The 19,702-nt window shown below is 55.5% G+C and overlaps 3 protein-coding genes across 3 annotated transcripts; 2 read left to right on the forward strand and 1 right to left on the reverse strand.

The window, feature by feature from the left end:
* Positions 1-1,169: 1,169 nt before the first annotated feature.
* On the reverse strand, positions 1,170-7,440 carry NCLIV_060930 (Pyruvate dehydrogenase kinase, isoenzyme 2,related; the record flags this gene model as incomplete). Its single annotated transcript, XM_003885646.1, has 10 exons — positions 1,170-1,274; positions 1,771-2,478; positions 2,614-2,967; positions 3,756-3,830; positions 4,378-4,427; positions 4,821-4,874; positions 5,378-5,429; positions 5,966-6,058; positions 6,675-6,749; positions 7,183-7,440. The coding sequence occupies 10 exons, from the start codon at positions 7,438-7,440 to the stop codon at positions 1,170-1,172; spliced, it is 1,824 nt and encodes a 607-aa protein (XP_003885695.1).
* A 2,748-nt stretch (positions 7,441-10,188) lies between these two features.
* On the forward strand, positions 10,189-15,210 carry NCLIV_060940 (hypothetical protein; the record flags this gene model as incomplete). The annotated part of the gene is made up of 2 exons (XM_003885647.1): positions 10,189-13,508; positions 14,028-15,210. 2 exons carry the CDS (start codon positions 10,189-10,191, stop codon positions 15,208-15,210), a joined length of 4,503 nt encoding a protein of 1,500 aa, XP_003885696.1.
* Positions 15,211-17,374: 2,164 nt separating this feature from the next.
* On the forward strand, positions 17,375-19,579 carry NCLIV_060950 (putative zinc finger (CCCH type) protein; the record flags this gene model as incomplete). Its single annotated transcript, XM_003885648.1, has 3 exons — positions 17,375-18,941; positions 19,117-19,224; positions 19,515-19,579. The coding sequence occupies 3 exons, from the start codon at positions 17,375-17,377 to the stop codon at positions 19,577-19,579; spliced, it is 1,740 nt and encodes a 579-aa protein (XP_003885697.1).
* Between the last annotated feature and the right edge of the window lie 123 nt (positions 19,580-19,702).

The raw sequence follows: 19,702 nt of genomic DNA on the forward strand, positions 1-19,702 counted from the left end.
TGTGCGTTAATCCCACCATGCGTCCCCGACGCAAAACCAACCGACTGCTGTTCAGTTGCCAACATGCCAAGAAGACGATCACCGTCGTCCTATATATGAGGGGCGTTATCAGGGCGTAGTGTCTGCCAGGATTTCCGAAAGTGCGTTGAGACCAGGTGTGAGCCGATGCTGCTCTATCATAGCCCCGCAGACAAGCGGAGGCCTGGAACACGGCCCCGCCAAGCTCCACAAATACACACATGTATACACAGGATGCCCTAACAGTTGTGTAGATGGCGACAGTTCGCATGGTGCGGGGACCCGTTCTACCCCACGCAGCCTAGGGCGAGAGGCATGCCGCCACTCTCTGTCTGGAGAGGGAACCGAACGTGTAGTTATCTACAAATGCTTGTGAGCCGTGTTGTCAGTATCGAGGAGCTCTCTGGGAGAGACAGCAGACTCGCTTTTTTCTGTCGGAGGCAAAGCAGCCTCGCCTGAAGGAGAACAAGCCTCGGGGTTTTTGCGCGAAACCGCAGGGGAGACAGGTTCCGCATTGTTCACAAGACCATGCAACAAATTCTGTAAATGTAAGCCCCGCGGAAATCGGAAGAATTCAGGCAGGAGACAGGAGCTCTCTGCCAGGTGGAACCAGCGGGGTACACACGGACAACGCAGGGAAAACAAGGCCGTGAGAACCGGAAGATTCCTCAGCATTCAGTGCCGATTCAACGAACAGCCATCCCTACACCTCCCGGCACACATCAAAGTGCCTAGAAATATAGTACATGTACGCGTCCCTTTTATTCGCCTGCGGCTTCCGAGATTTGAAGCGCAGGCGTAGTTAACGGAAAAGAGAGAAATACTCAATGCCTGTTGACTCATAGACACAGTAGGAACGCCGAATAGACCTTCACGGTTCTTGTTGAGCATTTTCGTACGGAATTTACACATATATATATATATATATATATACCTACACCTATACAAGTTTCCAAGCATATGCATCGATATAGATATGAATAAAGATCATGTTGGATATGCTGCTCCGTGTACACAAATGAAGAGAGGCCGTTTGCATGCGTGTGGGGAGGGGGCATTCGCGGGCGGCAGGCGATCGACAGCGCCGCGATTTTTTTTCTTTGCAACGTGTACGCATGCACTCGCCAGCCTCTCCCACGTCGCGATCGCTCTTAGTCCCTCGGCAATCCGAGGAGCTCGAGCTCTTCCCGCGTCCGCAGCTCGCCCCTGCCGGCCTGGGCCACGCCTTGAGGAAAGGAATTGGGTGGCATTCGCTCCTGCAATCCAAACAGACACAAAGCGAAAGGAAATGGAAAAGCGCCGGCTCTGCCGGAAAGAATGTGAACGTGAGCAGAGAGGAAACACAAAGTGATGGGGAACACCAGAACTTCAGACAGGGACAAACGACGAGCGATACACGGAAACCGTCACACCCGTTCAAACCGAGGAAGGCGTACATATATTTACATCTGTCTATCCATCTCTATCCAAAGTATTACACATTCACATGCATACGCATATATATGATACACCGACATGTGGGGGAACATATATACATATATATATATATATATATATATATATATGCTGCCGTCTGCGCCGCTGCATTGAGAGATGCACGGAAGTAGGTTTGCACCAGACAAAAAACCAAGGAGGAACGTGCGCCTTTTCAACTCGCAACTCCCCTTTCGAGGGTGTGCGACCTTACAACCCTGTTTAAATATACGTATATCCGAGTGTTTGTGGGAGGTTTTTTGTGGGTCTTCTCCCTACTTTGTCTCCGATTCGATTGAGATACAGGTACGCGTCGCTTCCGTGGAAAGGAAGAGAAAGGATTTCGAGCCGCCCCCCCAAGTAAGAAGCGTAGAGACGACTGAGAGGAAGGCCGCAGCCGAAGCCAGCGAGAGGGGACACCTGAGGCGTCGCAGGCGAGCCGGCGCTGGAGGGGAGGCTAGCTGACCCCACAGCTGGCGTGTGTCCAGTGTCTCGGGGGGATCCGGTGTCTGTCTCCGTTCTCTCGAGCTCGCGCTCCGAGAGACCACACCCGCTTCTCTCCACTTTCCCCAGTTGCGCGCGCTTCTCCAGCGAAGGCGAGTGCGGTCCGGAGCACAGGCGGCGAGTGTAGCTTCCGGCAGCCGGCGTGTCGGATGCTCCTGAAGCCCACGCAGAGCCCCCAGTGTCCCCGCTGCGCCTCCCGTCTCCGGATGTGAAGCCGAAGGCACGACGGCGCGCGGCGTCTCTCGCGTCCCCACATGCAGGCGCGTCGAGCCCTGGAGAGGCCAACGCAGCTCCTGGGATAGTTGGGGGCGCAGCGTCGAGAGACCCCACAGTGGGGGGAGAAGAAGCGACTTCATCGGCGGGAGCGACAAACGCCGGCGGCGACTGGCTGACGCCTATCTCGACAGGGCGAGCTGTGGTGTACATGTAGCTCCAGATTTTTTCGATGGACTCCTGCCCGACGCCCCCGCCTTGATCCGACATCTGGACACATACACAAACCCCAGCGCGAGCGAAAGAAAGAGTGAGACACGACGCACACGCGCGGCGACTCGGCCCACGTCGGGCGCGGCTCTGGTTGCACCCTCGCGCGTCCTTTGCTGGACTGTCTCAACTCACTTTGATCGCAATCACGCGGTTGTCGCCAGAGACCACGACCTGAATGGGCGGCAGCTTCGTGTCCGAATCCGCAATCTTCGTTTCGTAGTGCGGCGGGCGTCCATAGAAGACGAAGGAGCCGTCGTACTCGTCTTCTCTGACCCCACTGGGACCGAACGCGCCTCCCGGGCTTCGAGCTGTCCGTACACTCGACAGGCCTTCGTCGAGCTCGTCAAAAGGGGAAAGAGGTGAAGAGCGTGAAGAACACGAACGCGAAAAGTCCCGGATGAGGCGGAAATTCCCCCCGCTGCTCGACAGGGTACTCCGGGAACTCGAGTCCCCTCCGAAGCGCTCCACGGTCGCGCGCATGGCATTCTGGTAACACGAAACAAGACACGGAAAAACCTCAAGAGGAGAAGGCAGGGGACGCAGAAGCGAGGAAGCGGGAGAAAACGGAGGCGAGCGCGAACAGCTCAAATCGAGGGGGACATACACCGTGACCTCATACATGTGGGAGACAGGCCTCCAGGGAAGCCGCCTTCTCTGCGCCTTCACGGGCACGTCCCCGATGATGTCTCTCTCTGGGGTGCTATATAGCGATTGCACACCTTTCTCCAAAACCGCCTCTGGAACCTCGACTCCTCGGTCGATACTACGTATCTGATTCACATTAAAAGGCTTCGTTGGCTCGCACTTTACATTGCCTTTTATACTCTAAAAAGCGCGCCCCCTTCGTCACGCTTGCGTTTCCGTTTTTGTTTCAAAGTCGCGGCGCACAGAGCGACTGAGGCAAGAGCCCGATGGACTGGCTACCGCCACTTTTCCCGATGCATGCAGATGCGAACACGCCGAGTTAACGCCTTCAGCCGGCGTCCCGTTCTGTTTCCTTCGCCGTGTGTTTCTACACGGAGTCTCAACTTCCCTTCGCGCCGATTTGCGCACATACACACGGAAACTTCTGCTTCAGTCCCGGGTGTATGTGCACGCACCTCAAAGGCTTCACCACAGAAATACGTGCGGCTATCTATATCTGTCTATGTCTGTATCTATCTGTCTGTCATCTCCGAGTGTCTCTGGGGCATGTGCTACGGGGGAGGGGGGGGACGGGGAGGGTTTCCCTGGCCAGGTCTCTGCGAGTTCTTCGCTTGCCGCCGACAGCGTACCTTGAAGAGCTCAAAGAGAATGTAGTAGAGATACTGCGGCACGCATGCGAAGCGCTCGCGCTCGTGGTTCCAAATCTGCACGGAAAGACGGAGGAAAAAGCAGACCAAATGGCCTTTCGACGTGGTGGGAACCCCGGAGAAGCGCCCAGGAAGTCAGTGAGAGAGAGAGAGCACGCCAAAACGACGCATGCCCACATCGCGATTCTCGCGCATGCACGCATTTAGTGCTGCATGCAAGCGCAGCCTCGAGGCAACCGAAGGAAAGCCGAGAAAGACGGATCGAAACTCACTCCAGTCAACACCAACCTTCTGAATTCGTCCTCCCCATCCTGGCACGTTAGCACAAATTCCAGCTCCATCTCCTATATCGGCATACCCACACATACACATCCAGAACTATCTATATCTATATATCTATCTATCTGTATCTGTATCGGTTTAACACAAATGGGAAACGATGGCCAGGCAACTGAGTGCTTTTGACCTCGGCGCGTCCCTCTCTGCTGTGGGGCGGCTTGGGCCTCCCTGTCGATGGGGGAGACGCGTGCGTTTTGAAAGCACATGGGGAGAGGTGTGAAAATGAGAGCCTTGTTTTGTCAAGGGCGGCAGCGCGGCGTCTCACCAGGACTCTTGGACAGCAGCCGTAGTGGTAGTGACAGAGCCGTTCTGCGTCTGGGGATTCGAAGACAGCAGCCGATTTAGCTCAGATTTAAGCGCCGTGCGCGCGTGCGTGTCCACGCAAGTCGAAAGACAAACAAGAAGGATGAAGCCGGAGACGCGGAGTTGCGACGCGAAGGTGCACTTTTGAAGAGACTTCCCGAGCTTACCTTCTGCAGCCTTTTTGATTACTTGCAAGGGATCGCAATCTGCACACAGAAGGGCGGGCGTGAGACGGAGCGAGAAAAGACGTGGACAGTCGCAAGACACCCGGTGGGGAACAGAGAGAACGGCAGAGAAGAGCCGAGAACGCGAGACCAAACACCACGGGCGGGGGAACAAGCGACGGAGACAAGACTCCAGGGGGAGAGCACGACGGAGCGCGAAACGAACACGACACAGCCTCACCTGTGTCGACAATGCCCGACGGTGAGAGGTAGGCGCTTGTGAGCATCTCTGTTCCTGCACGAATTTCCAGAGAAAGGAGAATTATAGAAATGACCGGGCGACACACGTCCGGGCGTTTCGTATCGGCACATATCCCTGCACACGTGAGGGTTTTTTCTGCCTCAGGCGCGAAACCGAAGAGCCACAGCCTGCATGCGTTTAACCGGCACCTGATAGCAGTCAGTGAGGGCGAAGAGCATGACGGTGTGCCTTGATGGAAAACAAAAGCGCCTTCACTGACTGGATTTGCGAAACGCGAGGAAGTGGGAGCAACCCTTCGATGAACTTTTTCGGAGACGGAAACGCTGCAGGCGCGGGCGGAAGCTGGAGAAACGAGTGAAACATCGAAAGACTCGGTCGCAGTCCGAAGCGTGGATGTACGCGCCGGCGAAATACGACACCAACAGGGAAAGGCATGCATACGCATGCCTTTCCCTGTGCACGGAAAAGGACGCACAGAAGCCGCATGCAGCCACACGAGTGTGCACGACGGGAAAGAAGTGTCGCGGGAAACTCACCGATGCGGGAGAGAAAAAAGCCATCGAGGAAATCATCCACAAATTCGTCCGTCTGCAGTTTCAAAACACACAGAAACGCGTTGCTTACGAGAAGCTCCCAAACCAAGAGAGACCCGTTCTTTGAAGGATGCACGCGACCAAGCTCGCCTTAAAACGCGACAAAATTTCTGACCGAACAAAACACTTTCTACTTCTCCAATAAGAGCCACCCGAGGCTAAAACGCCACCACGTACCCATATATACATATATATATATATATATGAATATATATATGCATCGATGAATTACAAATATACATGTGGGCATTTATGCTTGATTCATGTACGTCTGAATACATGGTATACAGTTAGGAGTGCATCTTTTGCAAATGTGGATACGTGTACCCTTGTGTCTAGGCGCAAAAAAACATACGTCTATCCACACATCTGCGAGTGAGGAATCTACACGGAGACAGCTGGGTTTCAGTCAGCATGGGTATCTTTCGGGGGCTGCGATGAACGCGCAACGTTTGTCGCCCGGAGATTTCGCTCGCGACCGAGAGAAAAGAATCGGTTTCGTTCTGCCTTTTCCCCCAGTCAGGAACTCACAAAGATGTCCGGAAAGCGCCTTTTCAGATTGCGCATGCCCGTGACGAGCAGCGGCGCGATGGGAGCGTGGCGGCGCTTCAGGTTCTTCAAAAGCTGAGAGAGGAGGGAGAAGCCCAGCAAATGAAAAGGGAGCGAAATCGACACTACGAGGAGACAGTGGAGCGCGAGGCGACCGGAAGACAAAAGCCGCGGAGCGAGAACGAATAGCGGAGGAAATACACGAGCCGCGACTCCGAAACAAGTGGAGAGGAATCCGACAAATTGGAAAAGAACTCAGGACGGTATCAGAGGACGCACAGTCATAAACGAATACACACAGAGAGAGCTAGGTGTACATACACTCAGCTAACCTCTCCGAACCTACAGATATATCATATTCGCAGAAAGAAGAGTCCCATACGCTGACAGTTCGCTCCACCCGGCGATGAGGAATCTACGGAGCCAGTTCTCTTTCCATGCGTTTACACCGATGGGAACACCCATATATATATATATATATCTATATGTACGCATATATATATATATATATATATATATATATTTGTATAGTTATATTTGCCTGGACATCCCATAGATATGTGGACGCACGCGTGCACATGTCTTATTAGGCAGATAGAGATTGTGGTATGTCTGCGTGTAGATAAGGACGCGCGTTGATACACATGAAAAAGCCTGTCTCTCGCGCACAGAAATGAGAGCTTTCCGTTACCTTTGCAAATTCTGCCTTGTTTGTCCACGTGCACATTCGCAGTTGCTTGAAACTCTCGACGTAGAGCTGTCGCACCTGAGAAAGGCGATTGCGAGAAAACGGAATTCGAAAAGGAAAACTGGAATGTAAAGAACGAGGAGAACGGAGACGGAAGAACAGGAGGCACGATAGGAGAGAGAAGTGTGTAGCGACACGCGTGCGCGACATGCAAGACCCCGCAGGCAACCTCTATACACTGTTCCCTTCTTTCTCCCTCTCGCTGATCGCCGGCTTTCTTATCCTAAACTTTCCACACAGATACGACCCGTCTTCGACAGCCTGACGTGTGCATCTCGAGCCTTGAAAAGAATCTGGCATCCACGCCTCTCTGTGTAGATCTCAGATCCCGTTTGGCTGCGCTCCTCGCTCCTCTGTTCTGTCCTCTTTCTTCTCTGTTTTTTCTATCTTTTTTCGTCTCTTTGCGCTGCCTTGCCTGCATGATCAACTGCTCCTCATTGAAGAGAGGAACCGCCTCGATCTGTTTGATCCGGGTCGCAAACCGCACAGGCAGTTCAACGGAGAGAAAAAGCTCCACGCTATGGCCATCGCCCGCCCCCGAGAATGCCGTCGAAGAAGAAGGAGGAGCCTCCTCTGAAGAAGATAGAAGAGCGTTTTGCGCAGGAGACTGAGCTGGGGGAGGTGGTGTTCGAGGGCCTTTGAGGTAGGCAATTTCTTGCAGCGTCAGCGGCCTGCACGGGCGCATGGCGAATTCAGTAATCTCCGCCATCAACAGCTGATCTGGAGAAAACAGTGAAAGCACAGAGAAAAAAGAGAAGAAAGCGACACAGTTCATCTCACTCCACACATGCCCACCAGGATACACCTATTCACATCTGTCTATCTGTCTACATATATATATATATATATATATATATATCTGAATATGAATATTTCTTTTTCTTGAGGGGTGTCGAGGAGGTAATGAAGTTTTGGGCGCAGGTCTTGTTTTCTGAGGGAGGCAGGGTTATTTTTCAGTGGCTGCGCTGCTTCGTAAAAAGCGCATCTTTTGCATGTGCACCGGAAAGTTGGCACAGCCTCGTTTCGAAGCATGTCTTTGCTCGCTTCTCTGCCGATGGGAAGGCTTCTGGGTCGGGCTCTCAAAAAAACGCGTCTCCATCAGCGACTTTCGGGTCACTATTCGCGGGGGGACGAGAGACTAGGAACGGGATGGCGCGCCTATATTCATGTATATTCGTTGGTTACGCTCGATTTCATTAAAGTTAGACTCATTGATAAACAGCCGTATAGATAGGTAAGCATGTCGGATCTGTTTCTTTCTTACCGTGTCGCTCTTTGCTCAACACAACCTGACTGGCAGTCACTGTCGCGACGCCGCGCCTCTGCGGTTTGAGAAGTTTCTTCTCTCTCAGCTCCGAGGCATAAACGAAGGAAGCGACCGTAGCGCCAGGATGTGCAAAGAGAGGGGAGAGAAGAGCGGAGGAATGAGAGCGAGGAAAGGAAGCACGAGGAGAGCAGTGGGCGAGACAACAATGGGTGCGCTCTCGGTGGAGAAAGAAAGCAGAGAGAGACGACGCGCACGTCTCGCGGGGCGTCGCACGAGACGAAGAATTCTGTCTTTCGGTGTTGCCATGGACAGAGGAGAAGAAGCAGAGCGAAGACCGAGGAACGGCAGAGGCACAAACGCCTGAAGACTCAGAGAGACAGGAAGAGAAGAACAGCCGAGAGGAGAGAGAAGAAGAGAGCGAAGACCGAGGAACGGCAGAGGCACAAACGCCTGAAGACTCAGAGAGACAGGAAGAGGAGAACAGCCGAGAAGAGAGAGAAGAAGAGAGCGAAGACCAAGGAACGGCAGAGGCACAAACGCCTGAAGACTCAGAGAGACAGGAAGAGAAGAACAGCCGAGAAGAGAGAGAAGAAGAGAGCGAAGACCGAGGAACGGCAGAGGCACAAACGCCTGAAGACTCAGAGAGACGGGAAGAGAAGAACAGCCGAGAAGAGGGAGAAGAAGAGAGCGAAGAGGCTTCGACTGGGATGTGATGAAGAGCAGGATCCCCGCATTGTTTGTCGAGGCGAAGCCGCGAAGCTGAAGAGCTCCAGATCCGCACAGCTCCTCTCCCCATCTCGTAGGCGAGGAGAGAGGAAAGCGGCAGCGAGACGGCAGGCAAGCGCGAAGAAGAGAGAAGGCCGAACCGGGCGACAAGACACACGGTGGCGCGAGCCGAGAAGACGCGTCGTGGGAGAAAGCCCTCGGCGAAGGTGAGGAAAGACGACGCGCGAGACACGGCAGGAATGAGAGACATTTCGTCGCGCGTTTCATCCCCACGCGTTTCCCGGGGCAGTGTGTCAGGCCGGTTGGCCGACTTCGCAGAGAGAGAAGCAGCGGCGTCGCGCAAACTGTCAATACACCCAATGCGGGACACTGAAACTCGGAAACGAGAGACGAATCCGACCGGTCGCGGCACACCAGGTTTTTCCCGACTTCAACCAGTCGGCGTTCACCGCGCCGAAATATCTGTCGGCAGTCTTCTTCTGCCTTGGTGTGTCTCTGTTTCGTCGCTCGGCTTTCGAGTCTACGCATGGACGGATTCCCTTTTTAAAAATGTGCGAGAGACCAAAGCTAACCGCCGTGGTGACTCGCCGCTCGCTGCCCCGCGGCAAAAAAAAGCGGCGCGAGCGTGTGCATGCGGCACCGCGCAAAGACCGCCAAACAGACGCCATCTTACACACGTTTCTCTCTCGTGTACAAATGCGTCACCGAAGAACACGACTTCTCCTTTGTCTCCTTTTCTCTCTCGCGTTTCGCCTTTTCTCGCTCTCCGCTCGCCTCCAGGCGCGCGGGCTTCGGGACTCGGGCGTTTGAGCACAGATTCGATTCATGCAGAAAGCCGCGAGTCGCCTGTCAACCGCGCCTGCGGCGCCTCGCGTGTGTGCACCGCGTTTCTTCTCTTTTTCCTCGCTTTCTGCTCCGGAGAGGAAAGGCGTGCGTTTCCAGGGAGGAACTGGAGCCCGCGGAGAATTTCAGAGGCGCAAACGCAGGACGAAACGGGGAGGAAAGGGAGGCGCTTTGAGCACCAGAGCTCTCGCTAGACGACTCCCCGACCGCAGCCGCTCAGAGGCGCGCTGCGTGTGGTTGGGGGCACGGGCGACTCGCGTGTTTCGCGGCGGGTTCCCTGGTTTCTCGTGAGTCAGCTAAATGAGGGTTCGGAGAAGCATCTCCGCAAAGAAAAGGGAGAACGGCGTCTCTGCGTAGACCACTGTGTCCTCGTCTTCTTCACGCGGCCAGAGAGGGAGAAAAAAGCCTGCGGTTCTTCTTCGCTCCTTTACATCCAAACTGAAACTTTTCTCTTCAACGCCTCTCGTCTCCGCCCATTTGCTCTCTCTGTCTCTGTCTCTCTCTCTGTCTCCCCGCGCGGTGCGTGCGCCGTCTCGTCAGCCGTGCTGGCTCGACGCAGTCGCTGTGCGTCGCCTTTCAAACGCACGCGCCGGCCGGCTACACCCCCAACACACAGCCGCCATGACCTCCTCGCCGTCTTCTTCGCTGCCTCCAGAGCTGCCTGGGCTGTTTTGGGATCCTGAGCGACGCCGCTACTTTCCGCTCGCCTCGCGTCTCCCTCCGGCCACGTCAGCGGCGAATCCTGAGGCCTCCAATCCGTTCCGTGCGCTTCGGCGGAAGTACGAGAAGGAAGCGGGAAAGGCGCCTCGAGAGGATCCCCAGTTGCCGTCGAACTCACGCCGATCCGCCGCCGCTGGAGCTCGCCGTGGAAGCCCTCCCGATTTCAGGCTGTCCCCGGGAAAGAGAGTCAGCGCGTCGTCTCCGGCTTCCTCGGAGTCGTCTTGTGCCTTTGCCTGTTCGAGGCTGTGTTCGCCCTCTGGTAGGATCGACGCGAAGAAGAGAGGGAGATGGCGGAGAGCGAGCGACGCAGGTGACGCGAAACACGGGAAGGTGCGGAGGGCCAAAGGCGCCGCAAGCGCGTTTCCCGTGACGACAGCCGGGGGAGACTTTGAGGACGAGGAGACAGGGGGAGTGTGGGGACGGCGAGAGGGGACAGCCGGAGCGAGAGCCCGCGACAGCAGAGGGCGAGCGCAACGAGGCTTTCAGAGAGAAAGAGAGGAAGACAGGGAGAAACGGACCTTAGGACACGAAGCCCAGCGAGGCGGGAGGGTGGGAAAGCAGAGCGCGACAGGGGAAGACAGAGAGAGACTTAGAGTCTGCAGTCACCCTTCACTTCATCAGAAACCTCGACAATCCATTCGACCGCCGCAGTCGAAACGGGCTTCTCCTAGACCGTCACCAGAACCCACAAGTATTTCCATCTCGACATCCTCAGATACCTGTTCGTCTTCTTCTCCCTCTCGGTCTTCTTCTCGTGAGCAGTCCCCCGCGTCGCGACTTGTCCCTCGTCGCACGTGTTTTGGGGGACAAGAGTCCCGCGGTTCTCTTGGCGGGCAGGGGGCCTCAGTTTTGAATTCATCTCGTTTTTTCGGTCTGTCTGAGAGTCCTTATTTGAGTCGCCCTCTTCGTCTTTCTTCTCGTTTCCGAGCTCAGTGCTCGTCGCCGCGTTCTTCCCAAAAGGATTTCCTCTCGTCTTCGTCTGCACCAGCAAGTGATGCGCCGGCGGGTCCCCGCAAATCGTCGCCAGCTGCGCGTCCTTCTCGCGCGGCTCGCCTCTCCACTACCTCCGAATCAGCGTCCGCGGAGGGCGCCTGCCGGCTGCTTCCGTCTTCATCCTTTTCTCTCTCTGCGCCTCCTTCGGCTCCCTTCGTTTTTTCTCCGAATTTTCTCTCAGACAGAACCGTGAACGCTGACGGCGGTCGCGCGCCCGCCCCCTTCTCAGGGATGAGGGAGACAAGAAACTGCTTCCTTCTTTTCCGCTTCCTCAGACGAGAAGGAGTTCTCCCTTGTAGACACCCGACTGGGAAGCGGGCCCCTGCCGCGCGCGAAAGGAAGCGAGAGCAGAGCGAAGGGAAGGCACGCAGCGAGAAAAGCGGTTTGAACCGAGAGGAAAGACGGAATGGAGGCGGCGACGGCGAAGGGACGCGAGGGAGGGAACGGGCATTCTGGAAAGACGACTTTTTTCCGAGAGACCGAACTGAAGGCCTCAATGACCCGAGAGAGACAAGCTCCAGAACCCGCGAGCGACTCTGGCTAGGTCGTCTGAAGCACGTTTTACTCGTGAGTCCTCAAAGACACTCTCGCTCTCAGACCTTTCTTGTCTCACCTCCGTCTTCTTTTCTCAGGCTTTCCGAGTCCTCTCGGTCCGATGTCTTGGTTTGTTTTCGAAGCGGCGCTTCTCTGAGGGACGGTCTCCGCTTTCTCTCGACCTTCGACCTGACCGCGTGGAGAGAAGCGGCGCGGTCTTTCCGGCGCATGCAGCTTCTTCGGCTTCTCGCTTCCTCGCCTGAGAGTGCGGTGTCTGCGTCGCTCCGCAGAAAACGAACGGCGGAGGAAGCATCCGCGAGAGCGCCAGAGGGCGAAGAAGACCGACGAGACTCAGGACGTGCGGGCTTGTCTCTGCGACTGTCCGGCGACAGGAGGAACGCCGAGGAAACCGGGAAAGCCGCGCGTGAGCATTTCCAGCGTCTGCTCAGCTCCCAGGAAACAGCCTGGAGACAAATCGTCTCACGCTGTCCTCCAGACGTAGAGAGAGAGGGGGATCTGGGAGCGATCTCTTCTGTCGAGCTCTTCGCGTCGCTCTGTGTTGTTTCGCACTTTGGAACTGCGACACGCAAGGGAAAGGTTACCCTCTTCCAACTCCCTGGTCAGGGACTCGACCGACCGTCCACCACACAACCAGACCGTTCTTCCTTTTCGTTTTTCTCTTCTTCCCCTTCTTCCCCTTCTTCTTCTTCTTCTTCCTCTGCTTCCTCATCTTCTGCCTCCTCCCCTTCCCCTTCCTCCCGTTCCACCTCTTCTTCTCCTTCCGCTTTCTCTTCCTTTTCTTCTTCCGGTTCCTCTTCCGCCGTTTTCTCTTCCTTCTCTTCTCCTTGGACTTTCTCTTCTCCGTCTGTTGCTTCTGCTCCTTCTGTTCCGATTTTCCCGGGTGAGTCAGGTTTCATTGTGCAAGCGCTCGACGCTTCCGAAGATGTGTTGTGCACCGCAGCGCGTCTCAGCCCGAGTCGCTCCTTGGAAATTCTTGTGGGCGGGTCTTCGCCGGCGGTCCAGCTTTTCCGCCTCGAAGAGGGCAGCAGCCGCCTGCGTTTGCTCTGGCGCTGGCGGCCAAAATTCCTCTTTTCCTCTTCGGAATCCGCACGGACTGGTCGCGACAAATTCTCTCACACGTCGACAAGTGCATGCTTCTCGCTGGCGTGGACTCACGCCTCCTGTCTCCCGTCTTTCTCGGTTGCACGCACTTCCTACTCGCTGGATTCGGCCGGGGGTCCGGCGCCTCCCGTGCCTCTGTCTCCTGACTCGGCTGCCAGCAACACGGCGCTGGTAGGTCTGAGGAATGGAGGCGTCTACCTGATTGACGTTCGCGCACCCGAGACGCAGTCCTCTCTCTGTCTGTTGTCTCCTTGCACTCCCAAGAGGGTAGCCTTCTGTTCGGCGCGTTTGGGGGAAGCGGAGAGCGAAACCCAGGGCGCGGGTTCAGGCAGCTCCGCAGGGAAGCGACTCTCCCCCACCATCGAAGGAGAAACGGGGGGCTGCGTAACATGCATCCGCCCGTTCCGCTGTCAAGGCTCGTGGGGTGCCGGCACTGCGGCAGTTGTCGCTAGAGGAAAAGACGATTTGCTGCTTCTCGATGCGAGAAACGCGCACTCGCCAGGCAGGGGCGAAGACGCAGGCACAGACAACACCCTCAGCGCCACGCCAGTGGATACAGACGGTCGCCCGCGGTAGGTCACACAGGGCAAGAGCACAGGAACGGGAAGCAGGAACGGGGAGCAGGAACGGGGAGCAGGAACGGGGAGGAAAACGGCAAGACAGGAAGAGGGAAACTCCAGGGGAAAAGGAAGTGCGCGAAGAGAGAATCCTGGCGCCCCAGCACGCAATGTCCGTGAGATACCGAGATGAAGAGGGAGAGAGGAAAAGACGAAAGCACCCGCTTGCCTGCAGATAACGGTCACGCTCACACCCGCGCGACGGCTATAGACACAGCACTCTCCTGCCGCACAAAGAGAAGGAAGAACGCAGAAAAGTTCTGTCCTAAGTTCGAGCGCGCACGGACCTGTTCCTGAGACAAATTCTAACCCTTTGCATGCGCTTTCTCTCCATCTCGTTTTCCTGGCACGCCTTCGCGCATGGCTTGCGTTCTTTCTTGCTTCTCCGCTTCTCTGCGCGTCTCTGTGCTTCTGTCGCTCTCTCCGATGTGTCTCATCTTTTCTGGTTGCGGCCTCATGTGTTGCTCTCTCTAGAAAGTCAGGCCTCGTCACTCGCTATCTGCCGTGCGAGAGTTTTGAGCCGCCTCGCGAAGCCCCGCTGTCTCCTTCTCTCGCAGGCTGTACAACCACTGCCTCGTCTCCTGATCGGCCGCGAACGTTCGTCTTTGACCGTCGGGAGCGAATCCTTTTCTCTTCGTCGCCTTCTCGCGGCCTTCTCTTGTTTCACTGGGCACAGGCTTCGTCGAGCCTCGCAGCGCGCGCAGTCAATGTGTATGGAGGTTTGCTGCGCCGGCTGTTTGGCTTCTCCCTCGATTCGACGGTGGGCGAGGAAGAGAAAAGCGACCGTAACGAGGAATTCGGGGACGCGTCCTGTCGCGCGGGAGGGAAAGACGAGCGCGATCGACTGGAACGGCTCGAACGTGAGATTCCATTTGAACTCTATGGAACCTGTGCAACAGCGCCACGCCTAGAGCAGTCGTCCTCTTCCTGGCTCGAGGACCAGCGAGGAAGTGAAAATACCTGCAATCCCTGGCTGGCCTGTCACGACGAAGCACGAGCTCACAACAGACCTGATTCCTCTCGCTGCACTTCCCCCATCCAGCGGTCGTCTTTCTCCGCTTCACTTCCAATCCCTTCGTCTGCGCATCTCTTTTCTTCCTGTCCTTCCTTCTCTGGCACCCGTTCAGGAGGCCGCCCATATGCGGAAAGCGAGGTGCCGGGGACGGATCGAGGGCGTTGCCTCAGCAGCGACGAGAGGGCTGCAGGACCAAAGGATACAATTGAGGGCGATCGTCGGTTGGCTTCGCGTTTGCAGATGAAGCTTGCTGATCTTGCACTACTTCCAGAGGGCTTTTTTGTGACTCATTGCACGAGTGAGGGCCCGCAAAGGACACGGGAAGGCACTGCGTATTCTGACATCGTAGTTCGCTGGCCTGGCCCCGCAGGTTCTTCCTTTTCTTCGTCTCTTTGTTCTTCTCCGTTTTCTTCACCTGCGTTTGATCCGCATGCTTCCAGTCCACCCGGCGGTGGAGATCCTTGGGGAGTTGGTGCCCTTACCGAGGGTCTACTTCTTCATGGGGAGAGCGAGGGAAGCCATCTGGGGGATGTCGGAGAAAGCTGCAGGCGGCCCGCGCGAGCGGGCGGGGATGTATTCGTCGCGCTGAGTAGTTGGGGCTTTCACCTGCTTAGCAGCATCGACAGACATCTACAATCATGAATTTTAAACTTGGCAAAACACATATACATATACATATGAATGGCGATGTAAAATACCTGAATTTGCCAGTGTCGCCCGGCCGGACTCTTTGGTCTTTCCCGGTGGATCATCGGTTTGTTTGGCTTCCCGCCTAGGGTTGTGAAAACGCGTCTCGAGTTTGCTGAGAGCCAACCTACGAGCTCCGTAATCCCTAACCTGAAGGCTAAGCAGGGCCAAGCTTAACGAACCGCACACGGTTGTCACAGAGTGACCGTCAGGTTCGGGTTTGTTTTGGAGGTGTTCCACGTTCGTGGCGACGCAGTACACTGGTTTACAGGCCTCCAGGGCCGAGCCGCCCGGCTTACTGATGAGGGAGTCGCATCTGCTGAAGTTTGCCAGCTTGTGGCAGCCTGCCCAGAATACGTGCAGCCCTCGGCTCTATAAACACATTGGTTCGCTTGCTACTCGGACAAATAGCCGAAGCGTGCATCCGTTAGGCTGGTACGAGCTATGCGCTGACAAAAGGGCGTGGAAATATAACCAATTGAACACCATGTATTAGTATAACAAAGCTGATGAGGGTAATGGGATACCTGTAATTATTTCGAGGACAAAGGTCATTGCAACGTGTAGTTGTATGACTAGCCATATAGGTACCTAACCGGTTGTACTATACTTGTTTTACATATCTTCTACTTACATTTAAATGGTTCTAGTAACGGTATGCAAGGGCTGCGTGCAAGAGGGGGTCTGCGGGGGGTGTTTCCTCAGATCTCTGATCTAAGGTCGCTGTCAGTCGTATCCAGGACTTTTGTTGACAAATAAGCTCACAGCACAACCCTGCCTGATATATTCGGTTGTCGAAGACAGCAAGAAACGGCGGTCTGGGTGTTCTGTCACTCGCAATGGCGTGCAACAGGAGTTGGTCCAGCCAGCTGTCAGGACGAAGGGAGATTGCCCGCGGAGTTTCTCCACCGGAGCTTTCAGGGGGATTTGTCACTGTCTGGATAAGGTAAAGTATGTTTCTTGATGTTAGGGGAACGGTACGCATGTTCTAGATTACGACGTGGTACCTGTTTTTCCAAGATGCGATAACTCTATTCTGGCGCAGCGACCGCCGGAGGCCGCAGCAGAGAGTTGGCGCCTTCGATTAGCTAATTTTGTCTGTGGCTGCACAATAGCCCGTGAACCCGTGAAGACGGTAGTAGGATAGAGTTAGCCTGGAGCGCTCCCCCTTGATGGGGAGTTGGCTGCTGCTGCCTGAAAGGGACTCTCGGCAGCACCTCTACACACGCAGCTGCTGTTTTAGGATATAGCGGATTTGTCCGCCGGACTACGGTGGGCGATCCCGCAGCTGGACCCAACTCTCACGATGACTTTGCTGCCAAATGTCTTCTAGCATTAAAACATGCAGCCATTCAGGCAGGATTGTCGGGTCACGAGGGCTAGCTGCTCGGCTCGGTGGCGAAGCCTTTACGGACCCGGGCATACGTGCAAACTGACCTCGAGACAATCGACAGGTCAGGACCACCCATGGAGCCTTGTAGTCGTTCGCACTTGTATTTTTTGACGATCGACAAGTTTGGAGTGCTGTTCGTTATTCTGTTTTTTATCTGAAGTCAGCACGCGCTTTGGCAACCGCGAACACAGGGACGTTCCTCGACCTGGCAAGGTGTGGAACTTGGTTTCTTCTGTCTTGCCCAGTTGCGCGCGTGATTTCGTTTTTATCGCATTTGCTGGCACTTGGCTTTGTTCTTGTGCTTGTGTGGAACGCCAAGGTACGCATATTTTACCTGGTGAGCTCGAGGTGGACGAGTTCGTCTACACCGTCCGTCAATAGTGACAGATCCCTGCGTTCTCTAGGCCAGCCTCAGCGGCACACGCAAAACTCCATGAACGGTCTCTCAAGCTTCAGTTCTCAAAAACGTTGGCTTACTGAAGCAAAGTTGCACCGGTGATCAACTGTTCCCCTTTCCACAGGGATACTCGTCCATTCCAAAAGGAAGTTTGTGTTCGCGATTTCCGGTTGGCCGACACTTGAAGATCGGCCGCACCGATTGCAGCTGGTACGGTTTATTTTTCTGGAGCGGAAAGTTTCCCAGCAGATCACAGCTCATTTCCGGGCAAACCACCTGTGCCGTCTGATTTTGTTCAGACTTCTTGGAGACTTTCCTGCCTAAGCACCATGGACTCTTCCAGATCGGCTCCGAAACTGGATGGCTTCTGCCCGTCATCCCCCAGCAATCGGCTTCAGACGGACAAGAGGCACAAGCTAACATTTAACAACTTCTACAAGACGAAGTTGTGCCCCTGGTATATCAAAGGCTCTTGCCATTGGGGTGCAAGCTGCAACTACGCGCACGCCCTCTCCGAACAGCGAGAAGCCGTGGACCTTACCAAAACAAAGCTGTGCCCGACGTGGCTGAGCCATAGTGTGTGCCGCAACCCAAAATGCCGTTACGCACACGACTACAGCGAGTTGCGCGCTACCACCGACGTCTTTAAGACTTCCCTTTGCTCCTTCTTCATCAAGGGAATACCTTGCCCTATGGAAAACAGGTGTCGGTTCGCCCATGGCGTTCAGGAGCTTCGTCCCCGCGCTAAGGATGATCTTCAACACGGAGCTCCAGGCCTCATCCAGAAAGCTGCTGAAGCCAGAGCCGCCTTGGCTGCCGCAAATGCTGCGGCTGCCGCTGCTCGTGCGGCAGCGACAGCTAAAGCAGCGGCGGAAGCCAAGGCGGCTGCAGATGCTGCCATTGCTGGTCTCGCTGACGCGTCAGGCAGTGCGTGTCGCGCAGAACCTCGTGTCTCGCCTCCGGTTGCTCAGGTCCTGGTTCCAGTGCAGGAGGGAGGCCATGTGCCTCTGAGTTGCGCCGTCCGAGGAAGAGCCTCTGCACAGAAGAATGCAGAGGGACGTTGTTCACGTCGGCAGCCTGCAACGGGAGTCCTCGCACTCGACAAGGAAAGTGGAGCCTGGCGTGCGGAGCTGTCGGCACATGCTTCGGAGTTTGTTTCCAGAGCCTCTGTGACGCCTTCGTATCCACTTTTGCCCAGTGTCAACTCAGCTTCATCTCTCGTAGGGACTGGGCTTGAAGGAACGATCGAACTTCTTCTTCAGTCCCTCCAATGTCACTCAGGAGACCGCCCTGGTAATAAGCCTTTGGACAGCTTGAGCATCATCTCCCCTGGAAGGCAGACGTCGTTCCTCCCGAGGGGATCAGGACTTGAAAGTTCCTTCAATCCCCAGGCCACTCCGTTCAGCCCAGGAGCATGGTGCAGAAACACTGGAAACGGATATCACATTTCAGGTGACCCACTGCAGACCCACGGCGTCTCATCGGCCTGTGACAACCCGCTGAGCACGCTCGACTTTTCCAGTCTCCTTTCCACGGTTGCCATGGCCATAGCAGCGTCTCCACCGGGCACCACGAAAGCGGATGTGCCGGTCGAAGCTTTCCTGCCACCGATGGTTGGGGAATTCGCTTCCGCCCCTGGGCTCTCGGCTCCATGGAACAGGTCTGGTTCGCAGATGCCTTGTTCTGCTCACCTCCCTCATGGGCTGCTGAGGTCGGCAGATGCATCAGTTTCTTCTGAAGGTCAGACCACTGCAAGTGGCGGGGAGGAGTCGTCATTTCCCCTTGCAGCGCAAGGTGAAGACGGGGCTCAATCAGGATCAGGGAGTGGTGCCACGAACCCTAAAGGGTGCCTCCAGACGCAGAACAAGGAAGCGGCTGAAGGGCCTAGTCCAGCAGGTAAGCAGAAACATCTTTTTGCCTGGCGCTTGCTGGTAATCCAAGTACGCCTCCGTTGTATCTAGCCAGCTACGCTGTCTCTTGCGCGAGACGTGCTTTTCTTACATCCAAAGAAATGCTTACGTGCCACACAGAAATCGGTTATCCGTTTCGTTTCGCTTTGCTATGCCAGCAGGGGAAAGGCTCGATGCAGCGGGGACATTGCTGCTCACTCCCGCAGACGGTATTCAGACGGAGGAGAGTTCGGGCGGCGGCGCAGCAATAGTCCCAACAAAGATGGCGGGTACGATGTCTTTTTTAGGTTTGTCTCGTTAGCGTAACAGCACAACTTGGCAGGCAGAAGCACCTCGTTGCGGTGGCTAACCAGTCTTTCCGGCAGTTGTTGTGGAAAATCCAAGTTCCTCATTGCTATGCACTTCTGAGCATTCGAAGATATAGGGCCATACATGTATACAGTCAGCTTTGAAGCTTTTTGTCTAGCACTACTTTGGCACCCGCAAGCCACAGTCTTTTTTTGTGCCGGCTCCGTCACGATTCCCACGTGTGACCATGCTTTGCTTGCTGCGCGTACAGAGTCGCTTCTTCACCCACTGACTGGTTCCCGTCAAACGACTGGGGCAGGCGTCGACTGTGAGTGAACAGTGACACCAAATGGCCAGCAGTAGCCGTAAAAGGGAAGGGCAAATTGGAAGTGTTTCATTTGTCGAAGAAGCTCGAGATACATGGTGTGAAGGAGTTACCTCGAGAAATCGAGATGGGAG

Source organism: Neospora caninum, chromosome XII, assembly GCF_000208865.1.
Source record: "Neospora caninum Liverpool complete genome, chromosome XII".
NCBI lineage: Eukaryota > Apicomplexa > Conoidasida > Eucoccidiorida > Sarcocystidae > Neospora > Neospora caninum.